The 17,720-nt window shown below is 33.0% G+C and overlaps 1 protein-coding gene across 4 annotated transcripts in view; it reads left to right on the forward strand.

Annotated features, from left to right (window-relative positions):
• The window catches only part of LOC137391915 (protein DENND6A-like), a 34,259-nt gene that overhangs the window by 7,630 nt on the left and 8,909 nt on the right, over positions 1-17,720 (forward strand). For 2 of the 4 annotated variants that reach the window (XR_010978186.1, XM_068078472.1), the window contains exons 6-13: positions 325-430; positions 827-972; positions 3,246-3,362; positions 4,782-4,843; positions 4,931-5,026; positions 7,922-8,070; positions 10,478-10,542; positions 10,681-10,695. Coding sequence is in view for 2 of the 4 variants with exons in the window: in XM_068078472.1 (XP_067934573.1) it covers positions 325-430; positions 827-972; positions 3,246-3,362; positions 4,782-4,843; positions 4,931-5,026; positions 7,922-8,070; positions 10,478-10,542; positions 10,681-10,695 (756 nt within the window). In the remaining 2 variants the exon portion in view is untranslated. The remainder of the gene's footprint in view (positions 1-324; positions 431-826; positions 973-3,245; positions 3,363-4,781; positions 4,844-4,930; positions 5,027-7,921; positions 8,071-10,477; positions 10,543-10,680; positions 10,696-17,720) is intronic. The other 2 variants (XR_010978187.1, XM_068078473.1) reach the window with 1 other exon arrangement.

The raw sequence follows: 17,720 nt of genomic DNA on the forward strand, positions 1-17,720 counted from the left end.
CTGCAAAATTAAGTTGCAGCGAAATTTTACTCTGTGTGCAACTCACGAAACTAAATACTAGCGAAATATAAGTGTCCTAGGGTATATGTATCTATGTACTGTATATATATAGATGTGTATGTATGTATAAATATGTATATATATATAGATATGTATGTATATATGCGTATATATATGTATGTATATAGGTATATGTATGTATATAGGTATATGTATGTATATATATGGAGGTATATATATGTATGTATATAGATAGATATGTATGTATATATGCGTATATGCTTTTCTCAGTTTCACTCTCACTTAGGGAGGTTTTTCTTGCAGTCAGTCGTCGTCCTTTCTATGCTTCCATTCATCAATCTCTTCACCAAAGTAGTCAACATTATAGCCCCAGAGTTTTTTGAAAATGGAGAACCCGGGCTAGAAGCAGGTAATCAGAATGGCAGCTACTATATCTATGCTGAATTTGTGAAACGGAGTGAAGCAGTGCATTTGTAATCTACAGCGTGAGACATGAAATTAAGCCTAAGTTCTTTAAAACAGTATTTATAATAAAATGAGTAAGGTATCAGAGGCTATAGACTAGATAAAATAGTAAGATGCTTCTGTGTTGCATCAGCAGTCTCTCTGGTAGACAATCAGCTGTTTGTATGGGAACTTTGTGAATATTATTTAAACTCCCAAATTTTGATAAGGTGAATTTAGACAATTGCTTTGCTAACTTAGCCCAGTTTCATCAGCTGAGTGGTTGTGTATCATTCAATATAGATGATTAACCATCGTATACTAATTACTGACTCTTGTACATCTTGCCTATCGCTTGTAGCCTGCCACGACATAGATCAATGGCCCGCACCTATCGCTGGTGAAGAACTCAGTCTACCCGTAATGGGTACAGTCATCCAGGCAAGGATTCCGGGCTGCAATGATAAGCTTACGGGAATATATCCGTCTCCTCGTCCAAACTCTCCTGTAAGTTCTTTTTAACCTTTGCATGCTAGCCTGTGGAATGTGGCTTGCATGCTTGAAAAGAAAAGGTGTTCTTCCCTGGTGACGCTTCTAACAGATTCCACTTTTGTGTTTTAACTGGTTGACTGTGAATACATTATTATTACTACTAGTACGGTACCCTTCCCGTGTGCTGTAAGAGAACATCAGGTGTAATAAGTATCTCTACAAGTATTCCCAAATGTGGAAAGGTGATCGAGTGGTGCAGATGGTATCACGTTTGTCTGAGAAGCTGAATACCATACTTTTCGGACTATAATCTGCACCCCTATATAAGCGGCATCTGCTTTATTTTCCAAAAAGTGATAATAAAACAATACATTGACCGCACCTTTGTATAGGTCGCAGAACTCAAGACAGGGCTTTTTAACGCTGCAGCAACTTTGCTGTTTAAAACGGAACAGTGCCTAATGGCACTGTTTCGTATTAACCGACGTTTTTTAACCTAGTGTTTAACGGAACAGTACCGTTAGGCATTGTTTCGTATTTTCTTTCACCGCTAGAGGCGCACTAACCGGAGATTCTGGTTAATGCGCCCTAGCGGTAAAAAAAAAGCCACAGAATAGCTGCACCCTTATATAAGCCGCGTGGCTCAAATCGTCAGAAAAAAGTAGCGGCTAGTATTCCGAAAAGTACTGTATCTGAGTTCCTTTGACGTGTGGCATTTTGTCTTCTAACCTCTAAGCGTGGCTTTGGACAGACAGACAGACATGGCTCTTATTATAGTAAAGGTTACTACTACCAGTACCCAGACAGTCCGGTGTGCTGCGAGAGATGATCAGGTGTGCCTATAAAGCACATAGAATAAGTATGTACACAATTATTCTAAATACATGGAAGGTGTTTGATCGGCGCAGGTGATAGCATGCCGGGTGGTGGAGCCCATTGTCATAGGTTTGAATCCCATAAGGTGCAATCTTTTATCTAACCTCTCACTGTGGCTTTGGACAGACAGAAGGCTCTAATTATACTAAAGACTAGCTGAATGCCTGGCATTGCACGGGTATTAAAAGTAGTTTATAAACAGTTGCAGGTAATGTAGTTGCCATTTACTAATTTGAGTAAGCTAGTATATGTATTGCTGAACTTACTTATAAGAGCTATGAGAGCAAGCTTTAGTGACGTTCCGTGTAACACAGAGTCACTATGCGTATTATTACCCAGATAATTACTATCTGTCCAAAGAATTCATAGTAGCTCGTGTAGCTTGTTAGCATGTCGTCTTCTGAACGGGAGGTTCCGAGATCAAATCCTGTGATACGGATTTTTCATTGCTTGATTTTAATTGCTATAACTGGACATAGGATGTACAAAAAGACAAACACTGAGTTGAGTTATAGCAAAGATTAATGAAGAGCACTAGTAGATACATTGTTTCTGGAGAGTTCATTGTAGTCAGTTGTATATATGAGTCATCACACACTCATCATCAGGTTATGGCTCGATGTCTGATGTTCATACACGCTGTTTTAGTGTGTGATTAGATATGTGTGAGACATTCCAATTCTGCTTTTTCTCAAAAAGGAAAGGAGTTTTGGCTAAGCATTTCTTGAGAATATTTTTCATAGTTACCCTACAGGGAATAAAAAAGATTTTATGTTAATGATTTAATGATAAGACGAATGCATCAAATGTAACAAAGCTGAATTTTTTTCAGCATTAAATATACTTTTTAAGAATTACGATATTGACAATACAAAAGTGAAACTTGTCTAAAAAGGAAGTGGTTTTATAGAGATATCTTTAGAAACTAAAGGGCTAGTCCTGAAGGAGCAACGATTAGTAAACTACTGAGTTAGATATCAACTATGATAGCCTTAGTAGTATTATATTGAAATGTTTGTGACAAAGTATTGAGGCTATTATTCACAAATATATCAATAAGGCTTTATATACGTTTAGAAACCCTTCAAAATATTTCATGCTTTTTTGATAAATACAAGAGAACCTTTGTTGAGTTCACTGCAAGTTTCAACTTTAGTTGCCACTAGTACCTGTCAGTCCTGTGCTGTGAGATAGTGTGTTGATAAAGCACAGACAGCAGATATCTGCACAATTATTATGAAATGTCAGAATATATTAGATTACTGCAGGTGTTAGAGTGTCGGGCTGCTAAACCGAACGACATGAGTTCAAATCTCATGCGAAGGAATCTTTCACCCTAACTTTCAATTGTGGCTTTGGTGTATTTTAGTGAAGATTGAATTAGCTCATGTTTTAGCTGTCATCTATTGCAGGTAGAGAATTTAGTCACATGTATACTTCCAAGTATTCACGAAACAAATACATATTCTATATACCAGCCTGTACTCGCCCATCTCCAACTTCTTTGGGAACTCGTACTCTGTTCGGAGGTGAGACTGCTATTGTTGCTTTCCACTTCATGAGGTCTGTCTGATCTTCCTCATGGGAGTCATTTGTGCGCGCACATTCTAGATTGCCTCGTAATAGTTCAACCTTGAACTCTGTATTGGCAGTTATCATTGTTGTTGTCATTGTGAGCGCGTCTTCTAACAAGTTAGGGCCGAGGAAAAACGTTATTAGCTTTTCATGTCCGATAAAAGTAATGTTGGTTGAAAATCTAGTTTTTGCTGTTGCGTGTAGTAGCTTTTCAAAACTGCATGAGCACTATTGGAGAATCTCTTCTGACTGCTGTTGTATTTTTCCTCACACGTTTTGTTTTGTTTTGTGGCTAACTTGTTATATACGCACTAATTATATTATAAACTAAATATAAAATAATATTTAAGCTTACTAAATGAAGAGTTTTTAAAAAATGTTACTTCTCCAAGTTTTATTTAGCCAATTTAATCAATATTGGAGCTGATGAAAATATAGAAAAAAATTTTGTAGTCGACTCGCAATTTTATTTTTAGTAACCATGAGATCAGAATTTTAAACCTTTGAACTTCCAGCCAACATGGAGATCTAGCTGAAGTTATCTCCTCGACAATGGGCTGCTTCCAAATTGTACTGGAAATAGTTGCGTATTTATTGTTTCAGCACCTTGAAATATTAACTAATCTTTCCAAACCTCTTGATTTTTTTATGATATATTATAGCGAAGACCTGCATTACACGTTCGAGACATCATAGAACTATAGCCTGTCATCCTAAAATGATATTCTTACATTATTTTGTGCTTATATTTTAGCAACCTCTTGTTTTCTGTTTGTCTTTTTTACTCCTCTGACTAAAAATTTTAAAGTTTAATGTTTCAGTTTTTTAGTATTTTAGTTTTACGAGTAGTAATAATTAGAGTGAGATATTAATTTTACTGGACAACGGGAAAGCAAAAAGCAACAGGCAATATTCGGTAGCATTGAATGGTTACGCCCACAATATTCACTAATGAAAGAACTTTAGCTATATACTTGTTGATTCTGTGAACATTTTAACCTTCACAACCGCTATGTAGTATCGTATGTAGTATATGGAGATACGAATTATTATTCTGTTATATTATATAGGCCTGCGTGTTTTTGCCTCATTGGTTTAGTCCAATGCACTGCTTCAGTTGTTAATCGCAGTATTTTAACACATGATTGTATAACTCAAATGGTCATCTAGAATGAACATAGAAAACGTTCTTGCTTGCTAAAACTACAAGTGTTTCTGGCATTTTCAGTGCTTTGAAAGAGTTTTCTTCTCTTGAGTCATTTGACAGGCAGATAAATGCTTGTCAAATGACTAAAGATAATGCATAGTTTCTTGATCAAGCAATCAATATCGCTTGTTAATTTACGCAATTATCCAGTTTATCTTACTTGTAGCCTTTGGCGGTGATGGCTTCCTCTCCTAGCTGCAGCGCGCAGGCTGTACAAGCTCTAGTCGGGTAAGCTTAATAAATCTCACATAACAATCAGTAGTTGTCTTCTCTTTGGTTAGTTGATGCTGAGACTATAATATGTCTATGTTACAGGCTTATATGGCCTCTGAAATATAATACAGACTACAGACCTTTCTTCACAATACACGACAGCGAGTTCAAAGAGTACACCACAAGGACTCAAGCACCGTGAGTCGTTTTCTCTCTCCACCTGCTCTCTACTAAATTGTATTACTAAAAGCATATTCCTATCTTGTGTTCTTTTGGTTGTAAGTTATTACACTGAATTTTTTACAACTACAACAGATACATCTAGAGTTTGATTATGAGATTGATATTACGAATAAGATATACTAAAGAATGAAGGGCAGAGACGGCATGAATATTAATAGAAGACATACAGTCGACCCTCATTAAAATTTGCTAATAGGGGTGGTCTGAGATTCAGTTTAACCAATTATTCTGTTTAACCAATATGTCTATTTATAGCTTTGTATATAATCCCATTAATCAGGGCCTATACTTGTTGCACTATACACTGTGCTTTATACTATTCTGTATCTGGTATATTGAAAATATTGAAAGTTATTTAACACGAAAAATGCTGTAAATACTTACTTTATGGGGGCCTCCTGAAGACATGGTGAAAAAAGAAGTTTGATTTATGTCTAAACACAGAAATATTTACTCAGAATGCTGAGCGCTAGCTCGAGTTTATGGTTGTGTTACTTTGTGTGAATGGAAATTGCAGCAAAATTCCTAGTCTGCAAAGATTTCTAAGAATAGTCATGAAGATTAGACAACTCCTGCAACAGAAAATTGATTGCAGAATTTCCATTCACACAAAGTATGTATTACTGAATAATAAACGGTTACTGCTTCAAACTAATTTCAACTTATGTTATAGTTTTTTAACATATTTGAAAATCATATAAAATTATTTTCTACATCATGAAAGTTGAATAACACACAAATGATATGATTGAAAAAACATATTTCACTGTTGCGAGGGTTTTAATATAAACCACTTCAATACACAAGCGTCTTTAACATTCGAAAATTTTTCATAAACTGATTATCAATTGTTTGAACATAACTGCACTTTGATTGCAGCTGCTATTCTCAAATTTGTCTGTTTTGTCCGATATCTTGACCAATAGGGTCTGTTTTAGCAAGGGTCAACTGTTATTTGTAAAACGTTGCTCAAGGTCTGTTTATAAAATGTATGTTTTGCTTATTACATATGAAAGTTGGTGTGGAAATTCATAAAGTTTTTTATTTGTGTAGTATGAAAAAATGTAAATAATATACTTAAATTTAAATATAAATCAAGCAACCTGAAAGGCCTATTTTCATTTTTTATATATTTTCAATTTTATCAATTTTCAATTTTATGTAAAAATTGATCAACCTTTTTCTACTGTAAATATAGCGAAGACAATAATAATTTATGTTATCCTCTAATACCTTTTTACGTGTTTATCTTATTAAAGGCTGACTTGCAACAAAATTCACATTACAGTTAGTTGGTATCAAAAGATTCACCATGTCTTACTCTGCTGTGTTGTAGGTCCAAAATATGTGGAAATGTGATTACAAGCTCCTAAAAGCTCAAAAACAAACAGTTAATTGCTGCCATCACGAAACCGCCGTAGATTGGAATCAATTTAATTTTCTAACGTACTCAAACGATTTGGTTATTGTTTTGACACGTGATGTTATCACGTAAATTGGAAGGCCAATAAAAGGCTCAATATAAAATGTCTCGTAGCACTAGTTTATGACACAAACTTCGGGTTTTCCCCGAAGAGCCTTTACCAAATATAGATACTCGCTAGTTTACAGTTTTGTTTCGGCTTGGTCTAATTGTTTAGTCATAATCTGATCATATGACTCATACATCTTGCCAAATAACGCGAACAACTTCTGCAGCATTTTTCGACCATCACATATGACCAACAGGCTCATCATGTTTATCAGGATTATATGCACTCCTTCGAGCTAAGGTTGAAAAATTAAGCAAATTTTTACAGTGGGTTTTGAGATATCAGTGCTCGAAATGACAGCATTACAATGATGATGAAACAGATGCGTAAGGACAATAGACATGGTTTTATTAAATGTGTGTAGTATATTTGTGAAAATATTTCCACAAATGAGGTTGCATGAAAGTATAAACAGAAGCCATCTTGTTCAGTTACGTCCCATTTGAGCCGTTTTGGAAAAGTATTCTAATCTACGGCAGTTTCGTGATGGCTGCGATTAACTGTTCGTTTTTTAGATTTTAATAGCTTGTAATCACATTTCCACATATTTTGCACCTACATCACCACGGAGTAAGATGTGGTGAATCTTTTGCTACCAAATAACTGAAATGTGAATTTTGTTGCACGTCAACCTTTTTTGCACGTCAAGTCCTTTCTTGGTTGTCTTGTAAAAAACAAGAAAATCTCTCACTTCAAATCAATATCTCGGAAAATAAAACTTCAGAGAACACAAATTTAAAATAAAAGTGCTCTTTCTTTAATCTGCCGTATTTTATTGTGAATTATCTTCTCCTTCTCCTCTAATCTTAAGCTAGCAACAGTCTTGAATCAACGTCTGAGTTGCAAGTCGTAAGGTTATTATTCAATCAGCACCTAAATTTGTTTCTTATTCATTTTATGTATGAGTCAGTACGATTTGTTACTATCCATGTGATGTACGAGTCAGTACAATTCATTACTGTCCATGTGATGTATGAGTCAGTACAATTCATTACTGTCCATGTGATGTATGAGTCAGTACAATTTGTTACTGTCCATGTGATGTATGAGTCAGTACAATTTGTTACTGTCCATGTGACGTATGAGTCAGTACAATTTGTTACTATCCATGTCATGTGTTAGTCAATAGATTTTGGTTCTGACTTATTTGATGTTCAAGTAATTAAATTTTGTTGCTGACCCACGACGAGAACAATTGACCATGAGAGGACAGTTGACCTTTTAAATGTTGCTGGCCCGAGAGTACTGTTTATCACCAGGTTTGGGAAATTGTAAATATTTCTGCACCTTAGTAATTCACCCTTTGTATCATCTGCAGGCCTCCTGTCATACTTGGTGTGACTAACCCGTTCTTTGCAAAGACTCTTCAGCATTGGCCACACATTGTGAGGCTGGGGGATACACTTGACACTAAGAAGGTTAAGGTTAAGAAGGCAGGCATTCTTAAAACTCTAGATTCCAAACCAGGTAAGGATATTCTACATGTATAAGGCATGTTAATAGTTCTGTGAGAATTGGTGCCATTTAATGCATTCAGTATTCTAACAAATTTTGTGATTTTGTGCTTAATTTATGATATACTAGCTGATCAGTAGCAGAACCTAAAATGGAATCATTATGAAAAACAATTACGAAAATAATCTGCTATAGAAAATTTTTAAGTACTTCATGGTAGGTTGACTATTGAAAGAACCACACATGGTAAGGGAAAGTTAAATAAAGCAATGTGTACATCCGGTGCCATTTGAAAGCTGCTGATGGAGGGAATTGCCATGTATCTGTTAGTTCACCCAGACTTGTCAGCATCGGCACTATACATTTTTTCTGACAAAATAACAACTTAGGAAGTAGGTTCCGAGTGTTATTGGAGGTTATTGAGACCTCTCCTATAGCATTGCATACTGAGAACAAGCTGAAAAATGAGGTTGTATGAAAGTGTAAACAGAAGCGCATCATGTTCAACTATGCCCTATTTGAGCCGTTTTGGAAAGAGATTCCAATCTACGGCGTTTTCGTGATGTCTGCGATTAACTGTTCGTTTTTGGGCTTTTAAGAGCTTGTAGTCACATTTCTACATATTTTGTACCTACATGGATGTGTTGCACTGGCATCCCTTCAAGTTAATCTGACAGTTCCGGAAGTGGTAAATACTGAGAACTGGATCACCTTTTTTCTACTATACTGCTTGACCCAAGCATGCATCGCTAAAATGCAAGTCATTGTCGATTTCCGGCAGACAGCCATATATTATAATGCATTGAAATATATTTCCAGAATCCTGAAGATCTTGTAAGGTGGTAGAATTCATGTATTTGTACATTCAAGGGTTTATCTCATAGAAATATGTTTAGCAGAGTAAGACATGGTGAATCTTTTGATACCAAATAACTGTAATGTGAATTTTGTTGCAAGTCAACCTTTAACAATCTAGGGTAATTAATTGGCAAATATGAGTTATATATATGTACTATATTTCTTTCTGTTAGAGGTGTCTCTGTGTACAAACTGCTTATAATTGTATTACAAATGTATGTATCACATGAAACCATATTTCTACATTATATAGGAACCATTTACTGTAAAGCCTTTATTTGAACGCCATGGCGTTCTATTTTTCAACCATTTTTATGATGGCGTTTAATTAGAGGTGACGTTCAATAAAAGGGTGGCGCTCAATTTTATGATTAGTTGCTCAAGATTTTGCGAAGTTGGATTTCATTTAACGAATAACGAATGATCACATCTAACATACCTAAGGTTATAATATAAAATAATTTAATGAACAACGAATGATAAAATAACAGTCAACATAAAATTATAAGACAAGAAATATGATACAATACATTTAATACAAAATAACATGGTGATTACTTGTAAGTGATGCAATGTTTACTGTTAAAAACCAAATGATATATCGCCATTACAGCAGTCCTCGTCATTCGTTAGAACTTGCTCATCAGTCACGGATCAGTTGAATGTCTTTTTTATTGGTGATGCCAGCATTAGCCCGCGCTTGCTGAAGACATTCCGGTCCAGTCTTAATCGGGCCGTCTGACCTGAAACAATGAATCTTGTTATTCTCAGAGCCTTCTAGAGCGTTGGTCAGCCCACATCTCTTGAACAACTTAACGATTAGCTCATTCGACAATTGACTTCAAGCATTGACTATCTATTGCGAATAAACATCCATTGATGGTTCTCACACATTTCCGGACACTGTAGCTCTTTTCGCTGTGCACCATCCAAGTCTACATTGTTTGCCTCAAATGAGTAGTATTTTCGGATTCATGCCTGCGCGACATGTTCTCCAAAGTTTATACAATTGTAGGTATGTTCTCGGATGCTATCAGGAAGTTTGACACACAACTATGAAGTAGGAATGTTTTAATTGAATGCCAATTTAGTAGGCTTAATCTAGTAGTATTCATGGTCTATTTGTGTTTATTCATGTGTTTGTTGCGTGATCAATGCGTTTAATATTGGCCCACAAAACTCAAAGTTTATCAAAATATCACAGGTCTTTTAGTTATGTACCTTTTATTACTAATTAGCATGATGAATGTCAAAGTGTCGCTCAAATATAGGTGGCCTTCAAATAAAGGGTGGCACTCTATTCTTCAACCCTTCTGCTATAATGGCATTCAAATAGAGGTGGCCTTCAAATAACGGTGGCATTCAAATAAAGGTTTTTGGTATATTTTAGCACTAGTTTGAATGTTATATAGAAGCCAATTTATTGTTGTAGTAGGTGTAGGTATCATATACATGTATAAACCATTTTATTGTTAGTACAGGTGTGCATATCATATATAAGCCATTTTAAAGTTGTTACAAGGCATCATATACCTATAAAGAATTGCCCTTTATGTTGCAGGTGTTTACACTACTTATAAACCATATCTATCTAAAGACAAATCTTTACTCAAAAAATTGGAACAGGTAAACAAATTGAGCCTTTTTTAGTATTTTCTTGTTTGTGGATAAATTTAGACTTCCTTACCCGCACATTCCTTGCTTTTCTTCCCCTTTAAACTCTGCCAGCATTAGTTATGCTTGATAAATGTTGTTTGTTTGAAGGTGCCCGGGCTACAGGTATAAAGCGCGCTCTCTTTTCCACCTCTTCAATTTACTCATTAACATTCTTGTCTTTCCAATACATTTCATGGGTAGTGGTAAATTGTTTGGTTGAGGGGATGACCCAGGAGACAGGAGACTACATTAGCTATCTTGATGCATTTGATAATAATAATAATAATTTGGTGGTTCGAGTCCTGCTTAATGCCGATCTGACAAAACGCTCTCAGCAAGCTTTCAACCCTAAATTGCTGGGTCCTTTGGATCTAGACCATAACTTGGAGGCCCCGTGTACCACACTGACAACGTGGTCACGTTAAAGATCCACCTCTGTCCTTCGCACACTGGGCAAGCGAAATGGCTACCTGGCTCTGTCAGACTGGACGTGTTGCACTGGCATCCCTTCAGGTTAATCTGACAGTTCCGGATGTGGTAAATACTGAGAACAGGGTCACCTATTCTCTACCATACTGCTTGACCCAAGCATGCATAACTGAGATGCAAGTCATTGTCGATTTCCGGCAGACAGCCATATATTATAATGCATTGAAATATATTTTCAGAATCCTGAAGATCTTGTGGGGTGGTAGAATTTATGTATTTGTACAGTCAAGGGTTTATCTCATAGAAATATGTTTAGCTATGTAGAAGTATTTTATCAATATCTAATATCTTTACGAACTTGTAAAATGCAGAATAACTTCAATTGTCTATCAATAAGTTTATATCTGGATAAAAATAAATTGAACCATTTGGCTGTATTAAAGTGCTAAAAAGTTGACCGCAAAATTTGCATATTTCAAATATTTGATTAATAAATCAATAAATGGTTGATAAATCAATTTGAACTATATTTTTGTTAAATTTACTTCTTTACCAAATCTAATTGAGTGTCTTGACTGTATTTTATAACCCGCTTTATAAATGAGCTTTCTTGGTAATAATTGAACTGAAAAATTTACTTTTAACCTTTCTACAAAACCATTAAAATATCAAAGTCACTTGCGAAAACACTATAGGAGTCCCTATCACAAGTAAACTATAGTCATATTGTAGAGAAGTAGTTGTATTCTCTATATATTAGTATTAGTTATCTATAGGAGTCTCTATCACAAGTAAACTATAGTCATATTGTAGAGAGGTTGTTGTATTCTCTATATATTAATAGTAGTTATCTATAGGAATCCCTATCACAAGTAAACTATAGTCATATTGTAGAGAAGTAGTTGTATTCTCTATATATTAGTAGTAGTTATCTATAGGAATCCCTATCACAAGTAAACTATAGTCATATTGTAGAGAGGTTGTTGTATTCTCTATATATTAATAGTAGTTATCTATAGGAATCCCTATCACAAGTAAACTATAGTCATATTGTAGAGAGGTTGTTGTATTCTCTATATATTAGTAGTAGTTATCTATAGGAATCCCTATCACAAGTAAACTATAGTCATATTGTAGAGAGGTAGTTGTATTCTCTATATATTAGTAGTAGTTATCTATAGGAATCCCTATCACAAGTAAACTATAGTCATATTGTAGAGAGGTTGTTGTATTCTCTATATATTAATAGTAGTTATCTATAGGAATCCCTATCACAAGTAAACTATAGTCATATTGTAGAGAGGTTGTTGTATTCTCTATATATTAATAGTAGTTATCTATAGGAATCTCTATCACAAGTAAACTATAGTCATATTGTAGAGAGGTTGTTGTATTCTCTATATATTAATAGTAGTTATCTATAGGAATCCCTATCACAAGTAAACTATAGTCATATTGTAGAGAGGTTGTTGTATTCTCTATATATTAATAGTAGTTATCTATAGGAATCCCTATCACAAGTAAACTATAGTCATATTGTAGAGAGGTTGTTGTATTCTCTATATATTAATAGTAGTTATCTATAGGAATCCCTATCACAAGTAAACTATAGTCATATTGTAGAGAGGTTGTTGTATTCTCTATATATTAGTAGTAGTTATCTATAGGAATCCCTATCACAAGTAAACTATAGTCATATTGTAGAGAGGTAGTTGTATTCTCTATATATTAGTAGTAGTTATCTATAGGAATCCCTATCACAAGTAAACTATAGTCATATTGTAGAGAGGTTGTTGTATTCTCTATATATTAATAGTAGTTATCTATAGGAATCCCTATCACAAGTAAACTATAGTCATATTGTAGAGAGGTTGTTGTATTCTCTATATATTAATAGTAGTTATCTATAGGAATCTCTATCACAAGTAAACTATAGTCATATTGTAGAGAGGTTGTTGTATTCTCTATATATTAATAGTAGTTATCTATAGGAATCCCTATCACAAGTAAACTATAGTCATATTGTAGAGAGGTTGTTGTATTCTCTATATATTAATAGTAGTTATCTATAGGAATCCCTATCACAAGTAAACTATAGTCATATTGTAGAGAGGTTGTTGTATTCTCTATATATTAATAGTAGTTATCTATAGGAATCCCTATCACAAGTAAACTATAGTCATATTGTAGAGAGATTGTTGTATTCTCTATATATTAGTAGTAGTTATCTATAGGAATCCCTATCACAAGTAAACTATAGTCATATTGTAGAGAGGTTGTTGTATTCTCTATATATTAATAGTAGTTATCTATAGGAATCCCTATCACAAGTAAACTATAGTCATATTGTAGAGAGGTTGTTGTATTCTCTATATATTAATAGTAGTTATCTATAGGAATCTCTATCACAAGTAAACTATAGTCATATTGTAGAGAGATTGTTGTATTCTCTATATATTAATAGTAGTTATCTATAGGAATCTCTATCACAAGTAAACTATAGTCATATTGTAGAGAGGTTGTTGTATTCTCTATATATTAATAGTAGTTATCTATAGGAATCTCTATCACAAGTAAACTATAGTCATATTGTAGAGAAGTAGTTGTATTCTCTATATATTAATAGTAGTTATCTATAGGAATCCCTATCACAAGTAAACTATAGTCATATTGTAGAGAGGTTGTTGTATTCTCTATATATTAATAGTAGTTATCTATAGGAATCCCTATCACAAGTAAACTATAGTCATATTGTAGAGAGGTTGTTGTATTCTCTATATATTAATAGTAGTTATCTATAGGAATCCCTATCACAAGTAAACTATAGTCATATTGTAGAGAGGTTGTTGTATTCTCTATATATTAATAGTAGTTATCTATAGGAATCCCTATCACAAGTAAACTATAGTCATATTGTAGAGAGGTTGTTGTATTCTCTATATATTAATAGTAGTTATCTATAGGAATCCCTATCACAAGTAAACTATAGTCATATTGTAGAGAGGTTGTTGTATTCTCTATATATTAATAGTAGTTATCTATAGGAATCCCTATCACAAGTAAACTATAGTCATATTGTAGAGAGGTTGTTGTATTCTCTATATATTAATAGTAGTTATCTATAGGAATCCCTATCACAAGTAAACTATAGTCATATTGTAGAGAGGTTGTTGTATTCTCTATATATTAATAGTAGTTATCTATAGGAATCTCTATCACAAGTAAACTATAGTCATATTGTAGAGAAGTAGTTGTATTCTCTATATATTAATAGTAGTTATCTATAGGAATCCCTATCACAAGTAAACTATAGTCATATTGTAGAGAGGTTGTTGTATTCTCTATATATTAATAGTAGTTATCTATAGGAATCCCTATCACAAGTAAACTATAGTCATATTGTAGAGAGGTTGTTGTATTCTCTATATATTAATAGTAGTTATCTATAGGAATCCCTATCACAAGTAAACTATAGTCATATTGTAGAGAAGTAGTTGTATTCTCTATATATTAATAGTAGTTATCTATAGGAATCCCTATCACAAGTAAACTATAGTCATATTGTAGAGAGATTGTTGTATTCTCTATATATTAATAGTAGTTATCTATAGGAATCTCTATCACAAGTAAACTATAGTCATATTGTAGAGAGATTGTTGTATTCTCTATATATTAATAGTAGTTATCTATAGGAATCTCTATCACAAGTAAACTATAGTCATATTGTAGAGAGGTTGTTGTATTCTCTATATATTAATAGTAGTTATCTATAGGAATCTCTATCACAAGTAAACTATAGTCATATTGTAGAGAAGTAGTTGTATTCTCTATATATTAATAGTAGTTATCTATAGGAATCCCTATCACAAGTAAACTATAGTCATATTGTAGAGAGGTTGTTGTATTCTCTATATATTAATAGTAGTTATCTATAGGAATCCCTATCACAAGTAAACTATAGTCATATTGTAGAGAGGTTGTTGTATTCTCTATATATTAATAGTAGTTATCTATAGGAATCCCTATCACAAGTAAACTATAGTCATATTGTAGAGAGGTTGTTGTATTCTCTATATATTAATAGTAGTTATCTATAGGAATCCCTATCACAAGTAAACTATAGTCATATTGTAGAGAGGTTGTTGTATTCTCTATATATTAATAGTAGTTATCTATAGGAATCCCTATCACAAGTAAACTATAGTCATATTGTAGAGAGGTTGTTGTATTCTCTATATATTAATAGTAGTTATCTATAGGAATCCCTATCACAAGTAAACTATAGTCATATTGTAGAGAGGTTGTTGTATTCTCTATATATTAATAGTAGTTATCTATAGGAATCCCTATCACAAGTAAACTATAGTCATATTGTAGAGAGGTTGTTGTATTCTCTATATATTAATAGTAGTTATCTATAGGAATCCCTATCACAAGTAAACTATAGTCATATTGTAGAGAGGTTGTTGTATTCTCTATATATTAATAGTAGTTATCTATAGGAATCCCTATCACAAGTAAACTATAGTCATATTGTAGAGAGGTTGTTGTATTCTCTATATATTAATAGTAGTTATCTATAGGAATCCCTATCACAAGTAAACTATAGTCATATTGTAGAGAGGTTGTTGTATTCTCTATATATTAATAGTAGTTATCTATAGGAATCCCTATCACAAGTAAACTATAGTCATATTGTAGAGAGGTTGTTGTATTCTCTATATATTAATAGTAGTTATCTATAGGAATCCCTATCACAAGTAAACTATAGTCATATTGTAGAGAGGTTGTTGTATTCTCTATATATTAATAGTAGTTATCTATAGGAATCCCTATCACAAGTAAACTATAGTCATATTGTAGAGAGGTTGTTGTATTCTCTATATATTAATAGTAGTTATCTATAGGAATCCCTATCACAAGTAAACTATAGTCATATTGTAGAGAGGTTGTTGTATTCTCTATATATTAGTAGTAGTTATTTATAGGAATCCCTATCACAAGTAAACTATAGTCATATTGTAGAGAAGTAGTTGTATTCTCTATATATTAATAGTAGTTATCTATAGGAATCCCTATCACAAGTAAACTATAGTCATATTGTAGAGAGGTTGTTGTATTCTCTATATATTAATAGTAGTTATCTATAGGAATCCCTATCACAAGTAAACTATAGTCATATTGTAGAGAGGTTGTTGTATTCTCTATATATTAATAGTAGTTATCTATAGGAATCCCTATCACAAGTAAACTATAGTCATATTGTAGAGAGGTTGTTGTATTCTCTATATATTAATAGTAGTTATCTATAGGAATCCCTATCACAAGTAAACTATAGTCATATTGTAGAGAGGTTGTTGTATTCTCTATATATTAGTATTAGTTATCTATAGGAATCCCTATCACAAGTAAACTATAGTCATATTGTAGAGAAGTAGTTGTATTCTCTATATATTAGTATTAGTTATCTATAGGAATCCCTATCACAAGTAAACTATAGTCATATTGTAGAGAGGTTGTTGTATTCTCTATATATTAATAGTAGTTATCTATAGGAATCCCTATCACAAGTAAACTATAGTCATATTGTAGAGAGGTTGTTGTATTCTCTATATATTAATAGTAGTTATCTATAGGAATCCCTATCACAAGTAAACTATAGTCATATTGTAGAGAGGTTGTTGTATTCTCTATATATTAATAGTAGTTATCTATAGGAATCCCTATCACAAGTAAACTATAGTCATATTGTAGAGAGGTTGTTGTATTCTCTATATATTAATAGTAGTTATCTATAGGAATCCCTATCACAAGTAAACTATAGTCATATTGTAGAGAGGTTGTTGTATTCTCTATATATTAGTAGTAGTTATTTATAGGAATCCCTATCACAAGTAAACTATAGTCATATTGTAGAGAAGTAGTTGTATTCTCTATATATTAATAGTAGTTATCTATAGGAATCCCTATCACAAGTAAACTATAGTCATATTGTAGAGAGGTTGTTGTATTCTCTATATATTAATAGTAGTTATCTATAGGAATCCCTATCACAAGTAAACTATAGTCATATTGTAGAGAGGTTGTTGTATTCTCTATATATTAATAGTAGTTATCTATAGGAATCCCTATCACAAGTAAACTATAGTCATATTGTAGAGAGGTTGTTGTATTCTCTATATATTAATAGTAGTTATCTATAGGAATCCCTATCACAAGTAAACTATAGTCATATTGTAGAGAGGTTGTTGTATTCTCTATATATTAGTATTAGTTATCTATAGGAATCCCTATCACAAGTAAACTATAGTCATATTGTAGAGAAGTAGTTGTATTCTCTATATATTAGTATTAGTTATCTATAGGAATCCCTATCACAAGTAAACTATAGTCATATTGTAGAGAGGTTGTTGTATTCTCTATATATTAATAGTAGTTATCTATAGGAATCCCTATCACAAGTAAACTATAGTCATATTGTAGAGAGGTTGTTGTATTCTCTATATATTAATAGTAGTTATCTATAGGAATCCCTATCACAAGTAAACTATAGTCATATTGTAGAGAGGTTGTTGTATTCTCTATATATTAGTATTAGTTATCTATAGGAATCCCTATCACAAGTAAACTATAGTCATATTGTAGAGAAGTAGTTGTATTCTCTATATATTAGTATTAGTTATCTATAGGAATCCCTATCACAAGTAAACTATAGTCAT

Source organism: Watersipora subatra, chromosome 3, assembly GCF_963576615.1.
Source record: "Watersipora subatra chromosome 3, tzWatSuba1.1, whole genome shotgun sequence".
Taxonomy (NCBI): Eukaryota; Metazoa; Bryozoa; class Gymnolaemata; order Cheilostomatida; family Watersiporidae; genus Watersipora; species Watersipora subatra.